The following is a 19,144-nucleotide window of genomic DNA, read 5'->3' on the forward strand; positions in this document are numbered from 1 at the left end:
CATATTAAACTATATATCTAACAGCATATTAAACTATATATCTAACAGCATATTAAACTATATATCTAACAGCATATTAAACTATATATCTAACAGCAGACAGCATATTAAACTATATATCTAACAGCAGACAGCATATTAAACTATATATCTAACAGCAGACATCATATTAAACTATATATCTAACAGCAGACATCATATTAAACTATATATCTAACAGCATATTAAACTATATATCTTACAGCATATTAAACTATATATCTAACAGCATATTAAACTATATATCTAACAGCATATTAAACTATATATCTAACAGCATATTAAACTATATATCTAACAGCAGACAGCATATTAAACTATATATCTAACAGCAGACAGCATATTAAACTATATATCTAACAGCAGACAGCATATTAAACTATATATCTAACAGCAGACATCATATTAAACTATATATCTAACAGCATATTAAACTATATATCTTACAGCATATTAAACTATATATCTAACAGCATATTAAACTATATATCTAACAGCATATTAAACTATATATCTAACAGCATATTAAACTATATATCTAACAGCAGACAGCATATTAAACTATATATCTAACAGCAGACAGCATATTAAACTATATATCTAACAGCAGACAGCATATTAAACTATATATCTAACAGCAGACAGCATATTAAACTATATATCTAACAGCAGACATCATATTAAACTATATATCTAACAGCAGACAGCATATTAAACTATATATCTAACAGCAGACATCATATTAAACTATATATCTAACAGCAGACAGCATATTAAACTATATATCTAACAGCATATTAAACTATATATCTAACAGCAGACAGCATATTAAACTATATATCTAACAGCAGACAGCATATTAAACTATATATCTAACAGCAGACAGCATATTAAACTATATATCTAACAGCAGACATCATATTAAACTATATATCTAACAGCATATTAAACTATATATCTAACAGCATATTAAACTATATATCTAACAGCATATTAAACTATATATCTAACAGCATATTAAACTATATATCTAACAGCATATTAAACTATATCTAACAGCAGACATCATATTAAACTATATATCTAACAGCATATTAAACTATATATCTAACAGCATATTAAACTATATATCTAACAGCATATTAAACTATATATCTAACAGCATATTAAATTATATATCTAACAGCATATTAAACTATATATCTAACAGCATATTAAACTATATATCTAACAGCATATTAAACTATATATCTAACAGCAGACAGCATATTAAACTATATATCTAACAGCATATTAAACTATATATCTAACAGCAGACAGCATATTAAACTATATATCTAACAGCATATTAAACTATATATGTAACAGCATATTAAACTATATATCTAACAGCATATTAAACTATATATCTAACAGCAGACAGCATATTAAACTATATATCTAACAGCATATTAAACTATATATCTAACAGCATATTAAACTATACATCTAACAGCATATTAAACTATACATCTAACAGCAGACATCATATTAAACTATATATCTAACAACATATTAAACTATACATCTAACAGCATATTAAACTATACATCTAACAGCAGACATCATATTAAACTATATATCTAACAACATATTAAACTATACATCTAACAGCATATTAAACTATATATCTAACAGCATATTAAACTATATATCTAACAGTAGACAGCATATTAAACTATATATCTAACAGCATATTAAACTATATATCTAACAGCAGACAGCATATTAAACTATATATCTAACAGCAGACAGCATATTAAACTATATATCTAACAGCAGACAGCATATTAAACTATATATCTAACAGCAGACAGCATATTAAACTATATATCTAACAGCAGACAGCATATTAAACTATATATCTAACAGCAGACATCATATTAAACTATATATCTAACAGCAGACAGCATATTAAACTATATATCTAACAGCAGACATCATATTAAACTATATATCTAACAGCAGACAGCATATTAAACTATATATCTAACAGCAGACATCATATTAAACTATATATCTAACAACATATTAAACTATATATCTAACAGCATATTAAACTATATATCTAACAGCATATTAAACTAAATATCTAACAGCATATTAAACTATATATCTAACAGCATATTAAACTAAATATCTAACAGCATATTAAACTATATATCTAACAGCATATTAAACTATATATCTAACAGCATATTAAACTATATATCTAACAGTAGACAGCATATTAAACTATATATCTAACAGCATATTAAACTATATATCTAACAGCAGACAGCATATTAAACTATATATCTAACAGTAGACAGCATATTAAACTATATATCTAACAGCATATTAAACTATATATCTAACAGCAGACATCATATTAAACTATATATCTAACAGCAGACATCATATTAAACTATATATCTAACAGTAGACAGCATATTAAACTATATATCTAACAGCATATTAAACTATATATCTAACAGTAGACAGAATATTAAACTATATATCTAACAGTAGACAGCATATTAAACTATATATCTAACAGCAGACATCATATTAAACTATATATCTAACAGCAGACAGCATATTAAACTATATATCTAACAGTAGACAGCATATTAAACTATATATCTAACAGCATATTAAACTATATATCTAACAGTAGACATCATATTAAACTATATATCTAACAGCATATTAAACTATATATCTAACAGTAGACAGAATATTAAACTATATATCTAACAGTAGACAGCATATTAAACTATATATCTAACAGCAGACATCATATTAAACTATATATCTAACAGTAGACAGAATATTAAACTATATATCTAACAGTAGACAGCATATTAAACTATATATCTAACAGCAGACATCATATTAAACTATATATCTAACAGCAGACAGCATATTAAACTATATATCTAACAGTAGACAGCATATTAAACTATATATCTAACAGCATATTAAACTATATATCTAACAGTAGACATCATATTAAACTATATATCTAACAGCATATTAAACTATATATCTAACAGCAGACAGCATATTAAACTATATATCTTACAGCATATTAAACTATATATCTAACAGCAGACAGCATATTAAACTATATATCTAACAGTAGACAGCATATTAAACTATATATCTAACAGCATATTAAACTATATATCTAACAGCATATTAAACTATATATCTAACAGCATATTAAACTATATATCTAACAGCAGACATCATATTAAACTATATATCTAACAGCATATTAAACTATATATCTAACAGTAGACATCATATTAAACTATATATCTAACAGTAGACAGCATATTAAACTATATATCTTACAGCATATTACACTATATATCTAACAGTAGACATCATATTAAACTATATATCTAACAGCAGACATCATATTAAACTATATATCTTACAGCATATTAAACTATATATCTTACAGCATATTAAACTATATATCTAACAGCATATTAAACTATATATCTAACAGCATATTAAACTATATATCTAACAGCAGACATCATATTAAACTATATATCTAACAGCATATTAAACTATATATCTAACAGTAGACATCATATTAAACTATATATCTAACAGCATATTAAACTATATATCTAACAGCAGACAGCATATTAAACTATATATCTAACAGTAGACAGCATATTAAACTATATATCTAACAGTAGACATCATATTAAACTATATATCTAACAGCATATTAAACTATATATCTAACAGCAGACAGCATATTAAACTATATATCTAACAGCATATTAAACTATATATCTAACAGCAGACAGCATATTAAACTATATATCTAACAGCATATTAAACTATATATCTAACAGTAGACAGCATATTAAACTATACATCTAACAGCATATTAAACTATATATCTAACAGTAGACAGCATATTAAACTATACATCTAACAGCATATTAAACTATATATCTAACAGCAGACAGCATATTAAACTATACATCTAACATCATATTAAACTATATATCTAACAGTAGACAGCATATTAAACTATATATCTAACAGTAGACAGCATATTAAACTATATATCTAACAGCATATTAAACTATATATCTAACAGCATATTAAACTATATATCTAACAGCATATTAAACTATATATCTAACAGTAGACATCATATTAAACTATATATCTAACAGTAGACAGCATATTAAACTATATATCTAACAGCAGACATCATATTAAACTATATATCTAACAGTAGACAGCATATTAAACTATATATCTTACAGCATATTAAACTATATATCTAACAGCAGACATCATATTAAACTATATATCTAACAGTAGACAGCATATTAAACTATATATCTTACAGCATATTAAACTATATATCTAACAGCATATTAAACTATATATCTAACAGTAGACAGCATATTAAACTATATATCTAACAGTAGACAGCATATTAAACTATATATCTTACAGCATATTAAACTATATATCTTACAGCATATTAAACTATATATCTTACAGCATATTAAACTATATATCTTACAGCATATTAAACTATATATCTAACAGCATATTAAACTATATATCTAACAGCATATTAAACTATATATCTAACAGCATATTAAACTATATATCTAACAGCATATTAAACTATATATCTAACAGCAGACATCATATTAAACTATATATCTAACAGCAGACATCATATTAAACTATATATCTAACAGCAGACATCATATTAAACTATATATCTAACAGCATATTAAACTATATATCTAACAGTAGACAGCATATTAAACTATATATCTAACAGCATATTAAACTATATATCTAACAGCATATTAAACTATATATCTAACAGCATATTAAACTATATATCTAACAGCATATTAAACTATATATCTAACAGTAGACAGAATATTAAACTATATATCTAACAGCATATTAAACTATATATCTAACAGCATATTAAACTATATATCTAACAGTAGACAGCATATTAAACTATATATCTAACAGCATATTAAACTATATATCTAACAGTAGACAGCATATTAAACTATATATCTTACAGCATATTAAACTATATATCTAACAGCAGACATCATATTAAACTATATATCTAACAGCATATTAAACTATATATCTAACAGCAGACAGCATATTAAACTATATATCTAACAGCAGACATCATATTAAACTATATATCTAACAGCAGACATCATATTAAACTATATATCTAACAGCATATTAAACTATATATCTAACAGTAGACAGCATATTAAACTATATATCTAACAGCATATTAAACTATATATCTAACAGCAGACAGCATATTAAACTATATATCTAACAGCAGACATCATATTAAACTATATATCTAACAGCATATTAAACTATATATCTAACAGCATATTAAACTATATATCTAACAGCATATTAAACTATATATCTAACAGCATATTAAACTATATATCTAACAGCATATTAAACTATATATCTAACAGCATATTAAACTATATATCTAACAGCAGACAGCATATTAAACTATATATCTAACAGCATATTAAACTATATATCTAACAGCATATTAAACTATATATCTAACAGCATATTAAACTATATATCTAACAGTAGACAGCATATTAAACTATATATCTAACAGCATATTAAACTATATATCTAACAGCATATTAAACTATATATCTAACAGCATATTAAACTATATATCTAACAGCATATTAAACTATATATCTAACAGCATATTAAACTATATATCTAACAGCATATTAAACTATATATCTAACAGCAGACAGCATATTAAACTATATATCTAACAGCATATTAAACTATATATCTAACAGCATATTAAACTATATATCTAACAGCAGACAGCATATTAAACTATATATCTAACAGCATATTAAACTATATATCTAACAGCATATTAAACTATATATCTAACAGCAGACAGCATATTAAACTATATATCTAACAGCATATTAAACTATATATCTAACAGCATATTAAACTATATATCTAACAGCATATTAAACTATATATCTAACAACATATTAAACTATATATCTAACAGCATATTAAACTATATATCTAACAGCAGACATCATATTAAACTATATATCTAACAGCAGACAGCATATTAAACTATATATCTTACAGCATATTAAACTATATATCTTACAGCATATTAAACTATATATCTAACAGCATATTAAACTATATATCTAACAGCAGACAGCATATTAAACTATATATCTAACAGTAGACAGCATATTAAACTATATATCTTACAGCATATTAAACTATATATCTTACAGCATATTAAACTATATATCTAACAGCATATTAAACTATATATCTAACAGCATATTAAACTATATATCTAACAGCATATTAAACTATACATCTAACAGCAGACAGCATATTAAACTATATATCTAACAGTAGACAGCATATTAAACTATATATCTTACAGCATATTAAACTATATATCTTACAGCATATTAAACTATATATCTAACAGCATATTAAACTATATATCTAACAGCATATTAAACTATATATCTTACAGCATATTAAACTATATATCTAACAGCATATTAAACTATATATCTAACAGCATATTAAACTATATATCTAACAGCATATTAAACTATATATCTAACAGCATATTAAACTATATATCTTACAGCATATTAAACTATATATCTTACAGCATATTAAACTATATATCTAACAGCATATTAAACTATATATCTAACAGCATATTAAACTATATATCTAACAGCAGACATCATATTAAACTATATATCTAACAGTAGACAGCATATTAAACTATATATCTAACAGCATTGAACACTATTGACAGCATATTAAACTATATATCTTACAACCTTTACTGTAGCAACCATATCCCCATGCTCATTATGTCTTGACTGTTATCGTATACAGTCGGGCTGGGATTGACGACTCCAAGAAGTGGGGAATGTTGTTTCTCATCAATCAGCTCTTCAAGATCTACTTCAAGGTAAGGCAGTAGTGTGATTGGGTGAAATTTTGTTTACATGAATAGGCCCTACTTTGTGTGTGTTTGTGTGTCTAAACGGTTGTGTGTGTCCAGATCAACAAGCTACACCTGTGTAAGCCACTGATCCGGGCCATCGACAGCTCCAACCTGAAGGATGATTACAGTATGGCCCAGAGAGTCACCTACAAATACTACGTAGGCCGCAAGGCCATGTTCGACAGCGACTACAAACCAGCCGAGGAGTACCTGTCCTTCTCCTTCCAGCACTGCCACCGCTCCAGCCAGAGGAACAAACGCATGATCCTCATCTACCTACTGCCTGTCAAGATGTTGCTGGTGAGACAGAGTGCCTCACTGAGAGAGCTCAAACATACACTCATCTAGCCACACACGTCTGAATTCAAATCAAATTAAAAAAGCTTGACTGTCAATCAGAGACGAAGACTGGTGTTGCTCATGTTGATTCAGGGTCACATGCCTAATCACCAGCTGCTCAGGAAGTACGACCTCATGCAGTTTGCCGACGTCACGAAAGCTGTGAGGTGAGTGTCACCACCCGCCCGCTCCTTGCCATCTCTCTTTCTCCTCTCTCTCCCCCTACTCCCTCCCCCTCTTTTTCTGATTTCTCTCTCTCTGTCTCTCTGTCTCTGTAACAGTGAGGGCAACCTGCTGCTGTTGAACGAGGCCTTGGCCAAGCACGAGACCTTCTTCATCCGCTGTGGCATCTTCCTCATCCTCGAGAAGCTCAAGATCATCACCTACCGGAACCTCTTCAAGAAAGTGTGAGTCTACTCGCCAAGTCCAATGGTACTGTGCTGGCCTGGTTACACTTTTAACACTACTGAGCCAAGTCCAGCTGGAATGGGCTGGTCTGGTTACACTTTTAACACTACTGAGCCAAGTCCAGCTGGAATGGGCTGGTCTGGTTACACATCCATCATAGTTGCTGGAACCGCACTGAAAGGACAATGTGAAAATAAATTATCTGAGGCAGCACAGTACAATTCAGGTCAGCCCTATTGTGTGTGTGTGTGTGTGTGTGTGTGTGTGTGTGTGTGTGTGTGTGTGTGTGTGTGTGTGTGTGAACCTATGACCGATATTGACTTTCTGTTAACATGCTTGTGGTATGTGGGTTAGGTACCAGCTGCTGAAGACTCACCAGTTGCCCCTAGATGCCTTCCTGGTAGCTCTGAAAATGATGCAGGTGGAAGAGGTGGACATTGATGAGGTGCAGTGTATCCTGGCCAACCTAATCTGTGAGGTGAGATCCCACCACACACCTTTTCCTCTGACCATGTGCTTCCACCTGATGTTTCAGACAGTCGTAAAACACGAAGCAGCAGATGAACTCTCTTCCTCTCTTCTAGGGTCACATCAAGGGCTACATCTCTCACCAGCACCAGAAACTGGTCGTCAGCAAGGCCAATCCATTCCCCCTGCTGTCATCATCTTCCTAATCTACGTATCCCAGAATCCCCTTCACCCAGGAACTGCTCCCAGAAATATATTTCCTTATTATTTAGGTTGCATTTTATTTTGTCATATTTTTAACATTTTGAATAAAAGTTTTTGTTGTTGTTGTACTCCTTGTACCACATTTTTGTTTATTAAGGAAGTGTGGAAGATAAATGATTTTATAGTACATGTTAAAATATAACCACTCGCTTTCATTTACATTGTTAACCTTGGAAAAAACAACTTAAATCTTGAACACAACCTTGTTGGCTGTAAGTCCAGTGTAGGTAGGGATCAGGCTAACCCTTAGTTGGGGTTACACATAAGGTCCAGGTGGGTCATGGGTCATTTGTGGTGTCATCCTCATCTCTGTCATCTCCAGGCGCTGCTGGATCCATTGCAAGTAGCGAGACAACTTGGTGAACAACAGGGTTTGTCCACAGCCATGTGACGTGGGCGCCGAAAGGTGCAAGCCTGTTAGGAACGCTGTACCCCTCTCCACAGTCACAACGGGGGTCCCGGACAAAAGGCTGCAGTTCCTCATTAGTCCTGGTTTGAGGTCTGTCTCATTAAACCTAGTCAACTTAGTCCCATAGAAGCCCTTCTGGCTCCCCATACAGAACATCTTGTTGGTGAGGGGCTGGGAGACGTTCACCTGGTTCCGACAGCCCTCCGCATGCAGGTAGGAGAGAACAGGGGGGCCGTGGGATTGCCCCCGGAACTTATCCGGACCCCTGGCCACCCCCTCCCTTCCTGGACTCATCAACACGTTCTCACTGAAATCCTTAGTGGGCAGGCACAGGTGGGAGACAGAGGTGTCGAAGGGAAGGGGCTCATTCAGTCTCACCAAGGCCAGGTCGTCCTCCAGACTGCCTCTCTCGTGGCGGTTGTGAACGTACAGTTGGGTCGATAGAGGGATCCTCACACTATTATTTGAGGCACCTTAGAGGATGAAGGGAAACTGTTAGATTTCAGAAAGATTTGAATCTGCCTGAGCTGGAGGTTTATACACTTAACAGATCAAACGTCAAGTGTTTTTATCACTGTGGGACTCACCTGTCTGCATGCTGTGGACTTTCTTTCCCATGTACAGGCAGCTAGCTGAGGTCAGGACTGCCTGAGGCCCCAGGATCACCCCGTTACACAGCTCTGCACCAGCCTCATCCACAAACACCACCTGCCAATCACAAAGCCACAGGTTAAAGGGGAAGTTCAGTATTTCACAACTTATTGTTCCTCACCTTGAAAGTAGTCTATAGGCCAGGAGAAACAGACTCCCCCTCACCTTGAAAGTAGTCTATAGGCCAGGAGAAACAGACTTCCCCTCACCTTGAAAGTAGTCTATAGGCCAGGAGAAACAGACTTCCCCTCACCTTGAAAGTAGTCTATAGGCCAGGAGAAACAGACTTCCCCTCACCTTGAAAGTAGTCTATAGGCCAGGAGAAACAGACTTCCCCCTCACCTTGAAAGCAGTCTATAGGCCAGGAGAAACAGACTCCCCCCTCACCTTGAAAGCAGTCTATAGGCCAGGAGAAACAGACTCCCCCTCACCTTGAAAGTAGTCTATAGGCCAGGAGAAACAGACTTCCCCTCACCTTGAAAGTAGTCTATAGGCCAGGAGAAACAGACTCCCCCCTCACCTTGAAAGTAGTCTATAGGCCAGGAGAAACAGACTCCCCCTCACCTTGAAAGTAGTCTATAGGCCAGGAGAAACAGACTTCCCCTCACCTTGAAAGTAGTCTATAGGCCAGGAGAAACAGACTCCCCCCTCACCTTGAAAGCAGTCTATAGGCCAGGAGAAACAGACTCCCCCTCACCTTGCTCTACGTTGTGCTGGTAGGGGAGGAACTTACTTGCCATGGACAGCGGTTGTGTGGACAGACGTGATAGGCTACGTTGATTTGGTTTGTTGGCTGGAGTCTTCCACAGGGGTGCTTAACTAAGGAAAGAGACGTCTCTATTTAAAGTGTGTGAGAGAGCGAGTGTTACAGATGTCTAATTCAAAAGAATAGGTAGATGTTAACCTGCAGGTATGCAGCTCCTCTTATCACTGTGAATCTTGTACCCCGTGGTGCAGGAGCACTGGTATGCTCCAAAGTTGGGACTGCAGAAGTGGTCACAGGAGAAGGGCCCCTTGGTGGGGCACTGAGCGCTATCTGTCACGACACACAGACATATCTCTTAGACTACTCGCATAACTATGAACACACACTCTCACACACACATTGACACACACTCATAAAGAGTTCTAATGTAGGTGTTCTTTTGACCTATTTCACAGTTCTTCCCGTGGTACAGCTCTGTGCAGCTACAGGTGAAACCTCCAATGCTGTCCTTGCAGCTGCCGCCATGGAGACAGGGATTGGGTTTGCACTGGTCCCCATCTGAGGAGGAAGAAGAAGGGAGGGGATTCAATATCTGGAGTCGGGAGAAAACCCAACACCCCTCTGCCGCGATTCAAAAGAATGAGACATACCTACGTAGACATTCCAGAAAGTGTCCTATTGAGGTATGAGAGAGAGAGAGAGAGACAATGGACACAGGGTTTAAATCAGAAAACTAATACATTAGTTATGGATAAGGAGATTGCTTATGTTGTCAGATTAGTGCAGTTGAAGGAAAGGAGTCAAGGAAAGGAATGCATTTTAGACTATTGAGATGCACCCTGTAGGCCTAAACTGCTCACAGTTTTGGGTGTGTCTTCAAAGTACTCCCTGGCCTCCTCGTAGTTGCAGGTCTCCTCATAACACTCTCTCTCCAGGTTCCCCTGAAGCATCTCCTCCAAGAAGAACGCATTCGCTCTCTTCGACCGTAGGAAGACCGTGCTGGCGTACGCAGGGGGTCTGAACACTGAGGGTCAGGGAGGAGGTGGAGGAAGAGCAGGAGAGGAGGAGGTAGATGAAGAGGAGGAGGGAAAGGAGAAGGGATAGGAGGGGAAGTGGATGAAGAGGGGGGAGGGGCAGGTTAATGAAGAGGAGGGGAAGGGGAGGTGGATGAACGGGAGGAGAGGAGGGGAAGGAAGGGGAGGAGGAGGGAGAAGACATGTGGAACAACAACAACTGAAAAGTGAGACAAACCAGAAGTGACTCAGTATTCATTTTTCTCCTTCCAGGTTGAGGATAATGTGTTAAATGGTGGAAAGTTAAACATGAAGAGTTTTCACTTTAAGTGGTACCATCATTGAGTTTCATGCCATTTAATTACATACAGAACAGTTTGTTTAATGTATACCTGTGGAGGCTGCTAAGGGGACAAAACATGGTTTTCATACCGTTCCATTTACTCCATTCCATCTATTAAACTCCATTCCAGACATTATTATGAGCCGTTCTCTCCTCAGCAGCCTCCACTATTGCATACACAACACTATGCTGGTCATATGTAGACTGGAAAACTATGCTAGCAAAGTCATTGTCAGCCTGAAGGTATGATTAACAAAATGTCTACTTGGTCCTGTAGCTTTCACAGTGCAGTGGCTTACCTCTCCCATAGCTGCAGACCAGGAGGACACTGCTCAGAAGAGAGAGAGACAGAAACCACCATTGCCTCCACGAGCCCATTACAATCCACATCCACACCGTACCCACAAGCCTCTCTGCCTGTGCCAAGGTCCTGTCTGTAGCCCTGTCTATCTCTCTCTCTCTTGCGCTCTCTCTCTCTATCTTTCTGTCTTACACACACAACCATGCTGGCGGGTTAACATTGCCAAGTAAACCCCCACCCGCTTGCCAGCCCAAATGTCCGTTTTTAGTCATTGCTGTATACGCCAACAAAGTTATGTGGTGTGAATTTCTCCAGGATAGCGTAATTTATGTGGATCTCCCTGTCACCTGACGTAATAAATGTAGCTGGTGCCAGCTCTAGATAGTTTAAAGATGGTGCCTCATTAGCAATTGTATGTAATATAATATCTACCAAATATGCTACTAATATGCTAATGTTATGAAGATGAATTGAGATGAAACGTTCAGTAAAACTCATTGTATAACATGAGGTCTTCACAAACACAATGTCCCACAGATGGACTCTAGACTGTACACACAGTAGAGCAAACAGCAAATCCACCTATCCTTGTGTGCTCGGTACTTACACCAGCAATGATTCAAGTCAATGGTGACCTTTGAACCCTGCTGTTTTTCTGATACGATCGATTCAGTTTGTACTTTAAAAAAACAGGAACAGTAGGAACATTTCTGTCTAATGGCACTCCTGACTCAACTTCATATTGTGTAATGTAGTTTAATGTTGGTATGTGATAACTGGACATTCAAACAAAACATGTTTTTTTCTTTACCTTAAGTTACTTGGTCTTGGATACATTTTGTGAAAAACAATGATAAACCACACAACAATGTTTATTGCCCATAATTCCCCAAGCCTCTTTAATGATTGGTTCTCCTCTCTCCTTTGTCTCCCTCAAACCCACATCATTGAGTGCATTCTACCTGCCCCCCTCGTCTTCCTCTTCCCTCCCTCCTTGGGGAGAAACTTCCCCATGACCGCCCGGATCCAGTCGATGTACTTGGACACCTGCGTGTAGATGCCGTACTTGCCCTCACGGGCGCACCCCTCGCCCCAGCTCACCACACCCGTCACGAACCAAGTGTCCCCGTAACGGGTGACGTGGGGTCCTCCGCTGTCCCCCTGGCACGCGTCCTTCTTCTCCTTATCGTAGCCGGCGCAGAACATGCGGTTGGAGATCTTGTGCTGGCTGGACTGAAGGCAGGTGGCCCGGGGTACGTAGGGCACGGTCAGACGCAGCAGGATGGTGGACGGCTGCTTGGCCTCCCCCACACGGCCGAACCCACTCACCAGCCCGTCGTGCTGTTTCATCAACACCTTGTATTGATAAGTAGACAGGACACCATTATGTTAGGTTCAGGAACATCTTTACTAAGATATAAACCATAGACAGATTCATTATATACTGTATGTTTATATGCATCACTGGATAAAACCAGATGTGTCACACAGAGAATTATGTGTAGTACATCATGCTACAGACCTTCTCTGCAAAGTCTCGTTCAGGCAGGCAGGCAGGGAGGATGAACTGGGTGAACTTGATAGGGTCCTTCAGCATGACGAGGGAGATGTCGTTGTGATAGGTGGTGGAGATGTAGGACCTGTGGATGAACACCTGTTCCACCTGGTGGATGGCCTCCCGCCCATCCTTCACCTCCGTGTCAAACTCTCCTGAAGGCAGATGGACCAATGGGGAGGTTTGATTTCAATCAATTAAATTCGTTTGATAGGCTGCTACAACTTAGGCTATGTATGGGTGGTATGGTTATTGACTGTTGTTATTTCACCCAGTTAGCAACTATGCTGTACACAGCAATATACTTTTCTGATAATGAAGTTTTGTGATTATGGCACAATTATATTATATAGGATATGATTCACTTAAAAACAATTCCCAGATGTAGAGACCACTGTTAAAGGTGATTGGCTAACGGTACCTACCGAGGACAACGTAAAAGGAGCGTGTCTGGTTCATGCAATGTGCTGCCGTTAAGATGAAGTACTTATTCAGGATGGTTCCTCCACAGAAGCCCCTGTCCTCGTGGTTTACCAGGAAAGCCTGTGGAGAGAGGGAGAGAAGGAGAGAGAGAAAGAATGAGAGGGAGAGAGAGAAAGATAGAGGAAGAGAGAAACAGATAGACAGAGAAAAAGAGAGAAACAAAGAGAAAGAATGAAAGCGAGAGAGAGAGAAAGAAAGAGAGACAAAGAGATATATATATGAGAGAGAGAGAGAGAAATAGAGAGAAAGAGAAAGAAAGAGTTGCAGAAACAAACAACTCTGAACGCTATTTAGAGGGAACCCCACTAGAGGTTTCTCTACTCTACCTGCCAGGGACATTCTCCAGGAGGACACTCCTCCCCATTGACAATACGGGTGTTGCCTCTCGCCTCGGCAAAGACTGGCTTCTCCTTCACCATTTCGATAACGTCATCCTCAAATGCAAATTGGATTTCTCTCTGTTGGGTTACGTTCCAGGCCGTTTCCCTGATAGGGTCCTCCATCATGTTGGTCTTTTCAGTGGTGTTGGTGGCAGTGGTGTTAGGCTGGTAGATGAAGATGCTGCGGGTGTTCTTGGATACCACAAAGCCACACTTAAAGGCCTCTTCAATGACAAAAGGGCAACAATGTTATTAGGTACTAACTAAGCCCAACCTCCAACCTACTACCAGTCCATGTTGGAGAATGGAGAATGGATCATGTATGTATGTATGTATGTATGTATATGTATGTATGTATGTATGTATGTATGTATGTATGTATGTATGTCTGTCTGTCTGTCTGTGTCACTCACTCACTCACTCACTCACCCACTCACCCACCCACCCACCCACCCACCCACCCACCGTTGGAAAGGCAGGACTTGTCGTCTGTGTCCAGATAGTAGCCATCAGCACAGGAGCATTGCACACTGTCCTTCTTCACGTGGCAGAAGTGATCACAGTCTCCATTCTTATTCTCACACAGCTCAGGAATGGCTGCAGAACAGCATCACATCACGGATCCAGATTAGACACAGATCACAGTCATGATTAGAGCCAGGTGTTGTTTCTGACTATGGAGTAACTTGGAGTCAAGATATTTCTGGCGTCTATGTCATTTCAAGAGCAAAGGGAGAAGAAGACATACCAATCTCACAGTTGTACCCCTGGAATCCAGCGAGACAGAAGCAGGTGTACATCCCAATCCCGTCCTTGCAGACGCCATTGTGGACACATGGCTTAGAAACACAGGCATCTCCATCTGTGAAACACAGTTTATTTCTTGCCATGGACCTAACAGCACAGCAACACCAAACACACTGCAAACAATCAATTCATGAATTGAAAATAGCCCATTGTTTTGGTGTGTGGTCGTGAGTCCTTTACTTCCTGATCTGACTAGGTTGACCCCAATCTGACCCCAACCTGACTCCAACCCAGCTCTAATCAGAAAACTCCATGTGATCCAATCCCTAGCCTCTTGCGCCAACCCTTAGCCTCAACAGACTCCTGGGCCTTACCGTAATATGTGTTCCAGAATTCAGTCTGAGGGAAAGAGGTAAAAAGAGACACAAACATCACAAATTCAAACCAGAAAGGTCAAGATTCCAAAAACAAAGGAATTTCTGGTTGAAATCATGAGCGTGTAAAGGTGGTGTGAATGAGTGCAAAGTGAGGAGTGACTAAACAGGATTGTGATTTATGTGACTGGAACGCAGACATACATGTGTTTCCGGTTTAAAGAGAGATAGATAGAAACAAAGATGGAGAATGCCAATTTACAGTCAGTTTGTCGTCCTCAAAGATCTCCCTAGCCTCCTCTCTGTCACAGCGTTCCTCGATACACTCTCTCTCCATGTCTCCCTGCCGCCACTCCTCAAATGGGCTGTTGGCCCGCCGCCGCCGGTTCAGAACCTGGTTAGCATCGTCACTGTTCAGGAAGACTGGGGACACAGGGAAAAATCGGTATCAGTGGCAGCAGGGCACCATCATCATCGTCATCACCATCGTCATCTTCATCATCATCATCACCATCGTCATCTTCATCATCATCACCATCTTCATCACTATCATCATCACCATCTTCATCACCATCATCGTCATCATCATCACTATCATTACCATAATCATCACCATATTAATGACTGTCATCGTCATCGTCATCACCATCATCATTATCATCTTTTCCATCAATTAGGCTGTTGTCATCATCACAGCATGCGTGTCTAGCACACAGTCATCACAATCATCAAAGCAATCAGAGATACAGACACACCATAAAATATATCAACACACACATCCCAGTCACCAGCCCTCACCCGTACTCACACACTGACCGCAATAACTGACACTGACTAAACCCCAGAGTCTCCCTCACTTTCTCTCTACATAACTATTTGTCAACCGTTTGAGACGGTGGGGTGTTTGAACGTACCCTCGGAGGCCACGACGTGCAGCAGCAGGAGAAGGAAACAGGTTTGGGACAGCCGAAACATGGCCTGATCTCTGGGTGAGGCACCTCTCTACTCCTGGCTGCTCTGTGGAGCACAACTCTGGAGAGAGCGGGCGGAGAGGGAGGGCAATGACCTGAGAGACAGGAAGAGAGAGAACATGCTGAAGAGAGAGGGAGAGGAAGGAATGTGTGTGTGTGTTTGTGTGTGTGTGTGTGGGGGGGGGGGGGGGGGGGGGGGGGGGGTAGAAAATAAAAAGGAGAAGAGAGAAAGAAAGGGGGAGGACAAGAGGGTAAAAAAAGAGGGATTAGGGATGTTTGAGAGAAAGAGTGGAGAGAGAAGGGAAGAGAGAGAGAGAGAGAGGGAGGACTCACTTCAAATCCAGTCTTCACCATTCAGAGAGGCAAGGCCTTGTCCAGACCACCATTTAGCTCTGCACTCTTCAGCATGACAGACAGCCCTTATTTGAGCCAATCAGAACAGCTCTCAGGAAGGGGCACAAAATCCTCAGTGATCATGTGATCAGTGTTCTGAGGTCCAAATCACTGAGCTAATATTGACACTAAGGTATCTATTCCAATGGTTTAGCCTGCTGTGTTGTGGTGCCTTAAACAGCTAATCTAAAGAAATGCGTATGACTCAGATAATTTGCATTTCAGAGAAAATACCATGTAGATGAGCAACTGCTGAAGTGTGGCTATGGATACATTTGGACTTTTCATTCACTCACACACACTCACACACACAAATAACACAAATAACACAAATGAGGCAAAGATTTAGTTTGTCAGCAAGTAATATTTATTCTTCAGCTATCAGAGAGGAAACTTTGGAAGTAAATGTACGTATTGGGAAGCAAACATTCTGTATGGCATCAGGTCAAACATTCTGTATGGCATCACGTCAAACATTCTGTATGGCATCAGTCAAACATTCTGTATGGCATCAGGTCAAACATTCTGTATGGCATCAGTCAAACATTCTGTATGGCATCAGTCAAACATTCTGTATGGCATCAGTCAAACATTCTGTATGGCATCACGTCAACCATTCTGTATGGCATCACGTCAAACATTCTGTATGGCATCAGTCAAACATTCTGTATGGCATCAGTCAAACATTCTGTATGGCATCAGGTCAAACATTCTGTATGGCATCACGTCAAACATTCTGTATGGCATCAGTCAAACATTCTGTATGGCATCAGTCAAACATTCTGTATGGCATCAGTCAAACATTCTGTATGGCATCACGTCAAACATTCTGTATGGCATCAGTCAAACATTCTGTATGGCATCACGTCAAACATTCTGTATGGCATCAGTCAAACATTCTGTATGGCATCAGGTCAAACATTCTGTATGGCATCAGGTCAAACATTCTGTATGGCATCAGGTCAAACATTCTGTATGGCATCAGGTCAAACATTCTGTATGGCATCAGTCAAACATTCTATATGGCATCAGGTCAAACATTCTGTATGGCATCAGTCAAACATTCTGTACGGCATCAGGTCAAACATTCTGTACAGGCATCACGTCAAACATTCTGTATGGCATCAGTCAAACATTCTGTATGGCATCAGGTCAAACACTCTGTATGGCATCAGGTCAAACATTCTGTATGGCATCACGTCAAACATTCTGTATGGCATCAGTCAAACATTCTGTATGGCATCAGGTCAAACATTATGTATGGCATCAGTCAAACATTCTGTATGGCATCAGGTCAAACATTCTGTATGGCATCAGTCAAACATTCTGTATGGCATCACGTCAAACATTCTGTATGGCATCACGTCAAACATTCTGTATGGCATCAGGTCAAAAATTCTGTATGGCATCAGGTCAAACATTCTGTATGGCATCAGGTCAAACATTCTGTATGGCATCAGGTCAAACATTCTGTATGGCATCAGGTCAAACATTCTGTACGGCATCACGTCAAACATTCTGTATGGCATCAGTCAAACATTCTGTATGGCATCAGGTCAAACATTCTGTATGGCATCAGGTCAAACATTCTGTATGGCATCAGGTCAAACATTCTGTATGGCATCAGGTCAAACATTTTGTATGGCATCAGGTCAAACATTCTGTATGGCATCAGGTCAAACATTCTGTATGGCATCAGGTCAAACATTCTGTATGGCATCAGGTCAAACATTCTGTATGGCATCAGTCAAACATTCTGTATGGCATCAGTCAAACATTCTGTATGGCATCAGGTCAAACATTCTGTATGGCATCAGGTCAAACATTCTGTATGGCATCAGGTCAAACATTCTGTATGGCATCAGGTCAAACATTCTGTACGGCATCAGGTCAAACATTCTGTATGGCATCAGTCAAGCATTCTGTATGGCATCAGGTCAAACATTCTGTATGGCATCAGTCAACATTCTGTATGGCATCAGGTCAAACATTCTGTATGGCATCACGTCAAACATTCTGTATGGCATCAGGTCAAACATTCTGTATGGCATCAGGTCAAACATTCTGTATGGCATCAGGTCAAACATTCTGTATGGCATCACGTCAAACATTCTGTATGGCGTCAGGTCAAACATTCTGTATGGCGTCAGGTCAAACATTCTGTATGG

The 19,144-nt window shown here is 38.1% G+C and overlaps 3 protein-coding genes across 7 annotated transcripts in view; 1 reads left to right on the plus strand and 2 right to left on the minus strand.

Annotated features, from left to right (window-relative positions):
* Positions 1–8,718, plus strand: part of LOC110527205 (PCI domain-containing protein 2) — a 79,628-nt gene extending 70,910 nt beyond the window's left edge. For all 4 annotated transcript variants that reach the window (XM_036951353.1, XM_036951354.1, XM_036951355.1 and 1 more), the window contains exons 8-13: positions 7,060–7,135; positions 7,229–7,471; positions 7,604–7,677; positions 7,792–7,917; positions 8,273–8,396; positions 8,503–8,718. In XM_036951353.1, the coding sequence (XP_036807248.1) occupies positions 7,060–7,135; positions 7,229–7,471; positions 7,604–7,677; positions 7,792–7,917; positions 8,273–8,396; positions 8,503–8,592 (733 nt within the window). In that variant the 3' untranslated portion in view covers positions 8,593–8,718. The remainder of the gene's footprint in view (positions 1–7,059; positions 7,136–7,228; positions 7,472–7,603; positions 7,678–7,791; positions 7,918–8,272; positions 8,397–8,502) is intronic.
* A 52-nt stretch (positions 8,719–8,770) lies between these two features.
* LOC110527202 (vitamin K-dependent protein Z) lies at positions 8,771–12,240 on the minus strand. Its single transcript, XM_036951346.1, has 8 exons — positions 12,072–12,240; positions 11,277–11,440; positions 11,067–11,091; positions 10,861–10,974; positions 10,615–10,746; positions 10,444–10,529; positions 9,647–9,767; positions 8,771–9,532 (listed from the first exon to the last, which is right to left on the minus strand). The coding sequence occupies exons 1-8, from the start codon at positions 12,160–12,162 to the stop codon at positions 8,907–8,909; spliced, it is 1,359 nt and encodes a 452-aa protein (XP_036807241.1). The 5' UTR covers positions 12,163–12,240; the 3' UTR covers positions 8,771–8,906.
* A 569-nt stretch (positions 12,241–12,809) lies between these two features.
* Positions 12,810–17,000, minus strand: LOC110495527 (coagulation factor X). Of its 2 annotated transcripts, XM_036951340.1 has the most exons (10): positions 16,917–17,000; positions 16,527–16,678; positions 15,875–16,035; positions 15,613–15,637; positions 15,240–15,353; positions 14,957–15,088; positions 14,438–14,715; positions 14,054–14,171; positions 13,596–13,783; positions 12,810–13,429 (listed from the first exon to the last, which is right to left on the minus strand). In XM_036951340.1, the coding sequence occupies exons 2-10, from the start codon at positions 16,585–16,587 to the stop codon at positions 13,007–13,009; spliced, it is 1,500 nt and encodes a 499-aa protein (XP_036807235.1). In that variant the 5' UTR covers positions 16,588–16,678; positions 16,917–17,000; the 3' UTR covers positions 12,810–13,006. The 2 variants fall into 2 exon arrangements, with proteins under 2 accessions (XP_036807235.1, XP_036807236.1); XM_036951341.1 differs by lacking the exon at positions 16,917–17,000 and having other exon boundaries at positions 16,527–16,694.
* Between the last annotated feature and the right edge of the window lie 2,144 nt (positions 17,001–19,144).

This window comes from Oncorhynchus mykiss, chromosome 18, assembly GCF_013265735.2.
Source record: "Oncorhynchus mykiss isolate Arlee chromosome 18, USDA_OmykA_1.1, whole genome shotgun sequence".
Classification (NCBI taxonomy): domain Eukaryota; kingdom Metazoa; phylum Chordata; class Actinopteri; order Salmoniformes; family Salmonidae; genus Oncorhynchus; species Oncorhynchus mykiss.

Coding starts and splice junctions, on each gene's coding strand:
- LOC110527202 (XM_036951346.1), bottom strand. CDS start 12,162: ATGTGGATTGTAATGGGCTCGTGGAGGCAATGGTGGTTTCTGTCTCTC. Junction 10,975..11,066: donor TTTCTGGAATGTCTACGTAG/GTATGTCTCATT, acceptor CTTCCTCCTCAG/ATGGGGACCAGTGCAAACCC. Junction 9,768..10,443: donor ACAACCGCTGTCCATGGCAA/GTAAGTTCCTCC, acceptor TGTGATTGGCAG/GTGGTGTTTGTGGATGAGGC.
- LOC110495527 (XM_036951340.1), bottom strand. CDS start 16,587: ATGTTTCGGCTGTCCCAAACCTGTTTCCTTCTCCTGCTGCTGCACGTC. Junction 15,089..15,239: donor GGGGTACAACTGTGAGATTG/GTATGTCTTCTT, acceptor GCTGTTCTGCAG/CCATTCCTGAGCTGTGTGAG. Junction 13,784..14,053: donor CTCCTTTTACGTTGTCCTCG/GTAGGTACCGTT, acceptor ATCTGCCTTCAG/GAGAGTTTGACACGGAGGTG.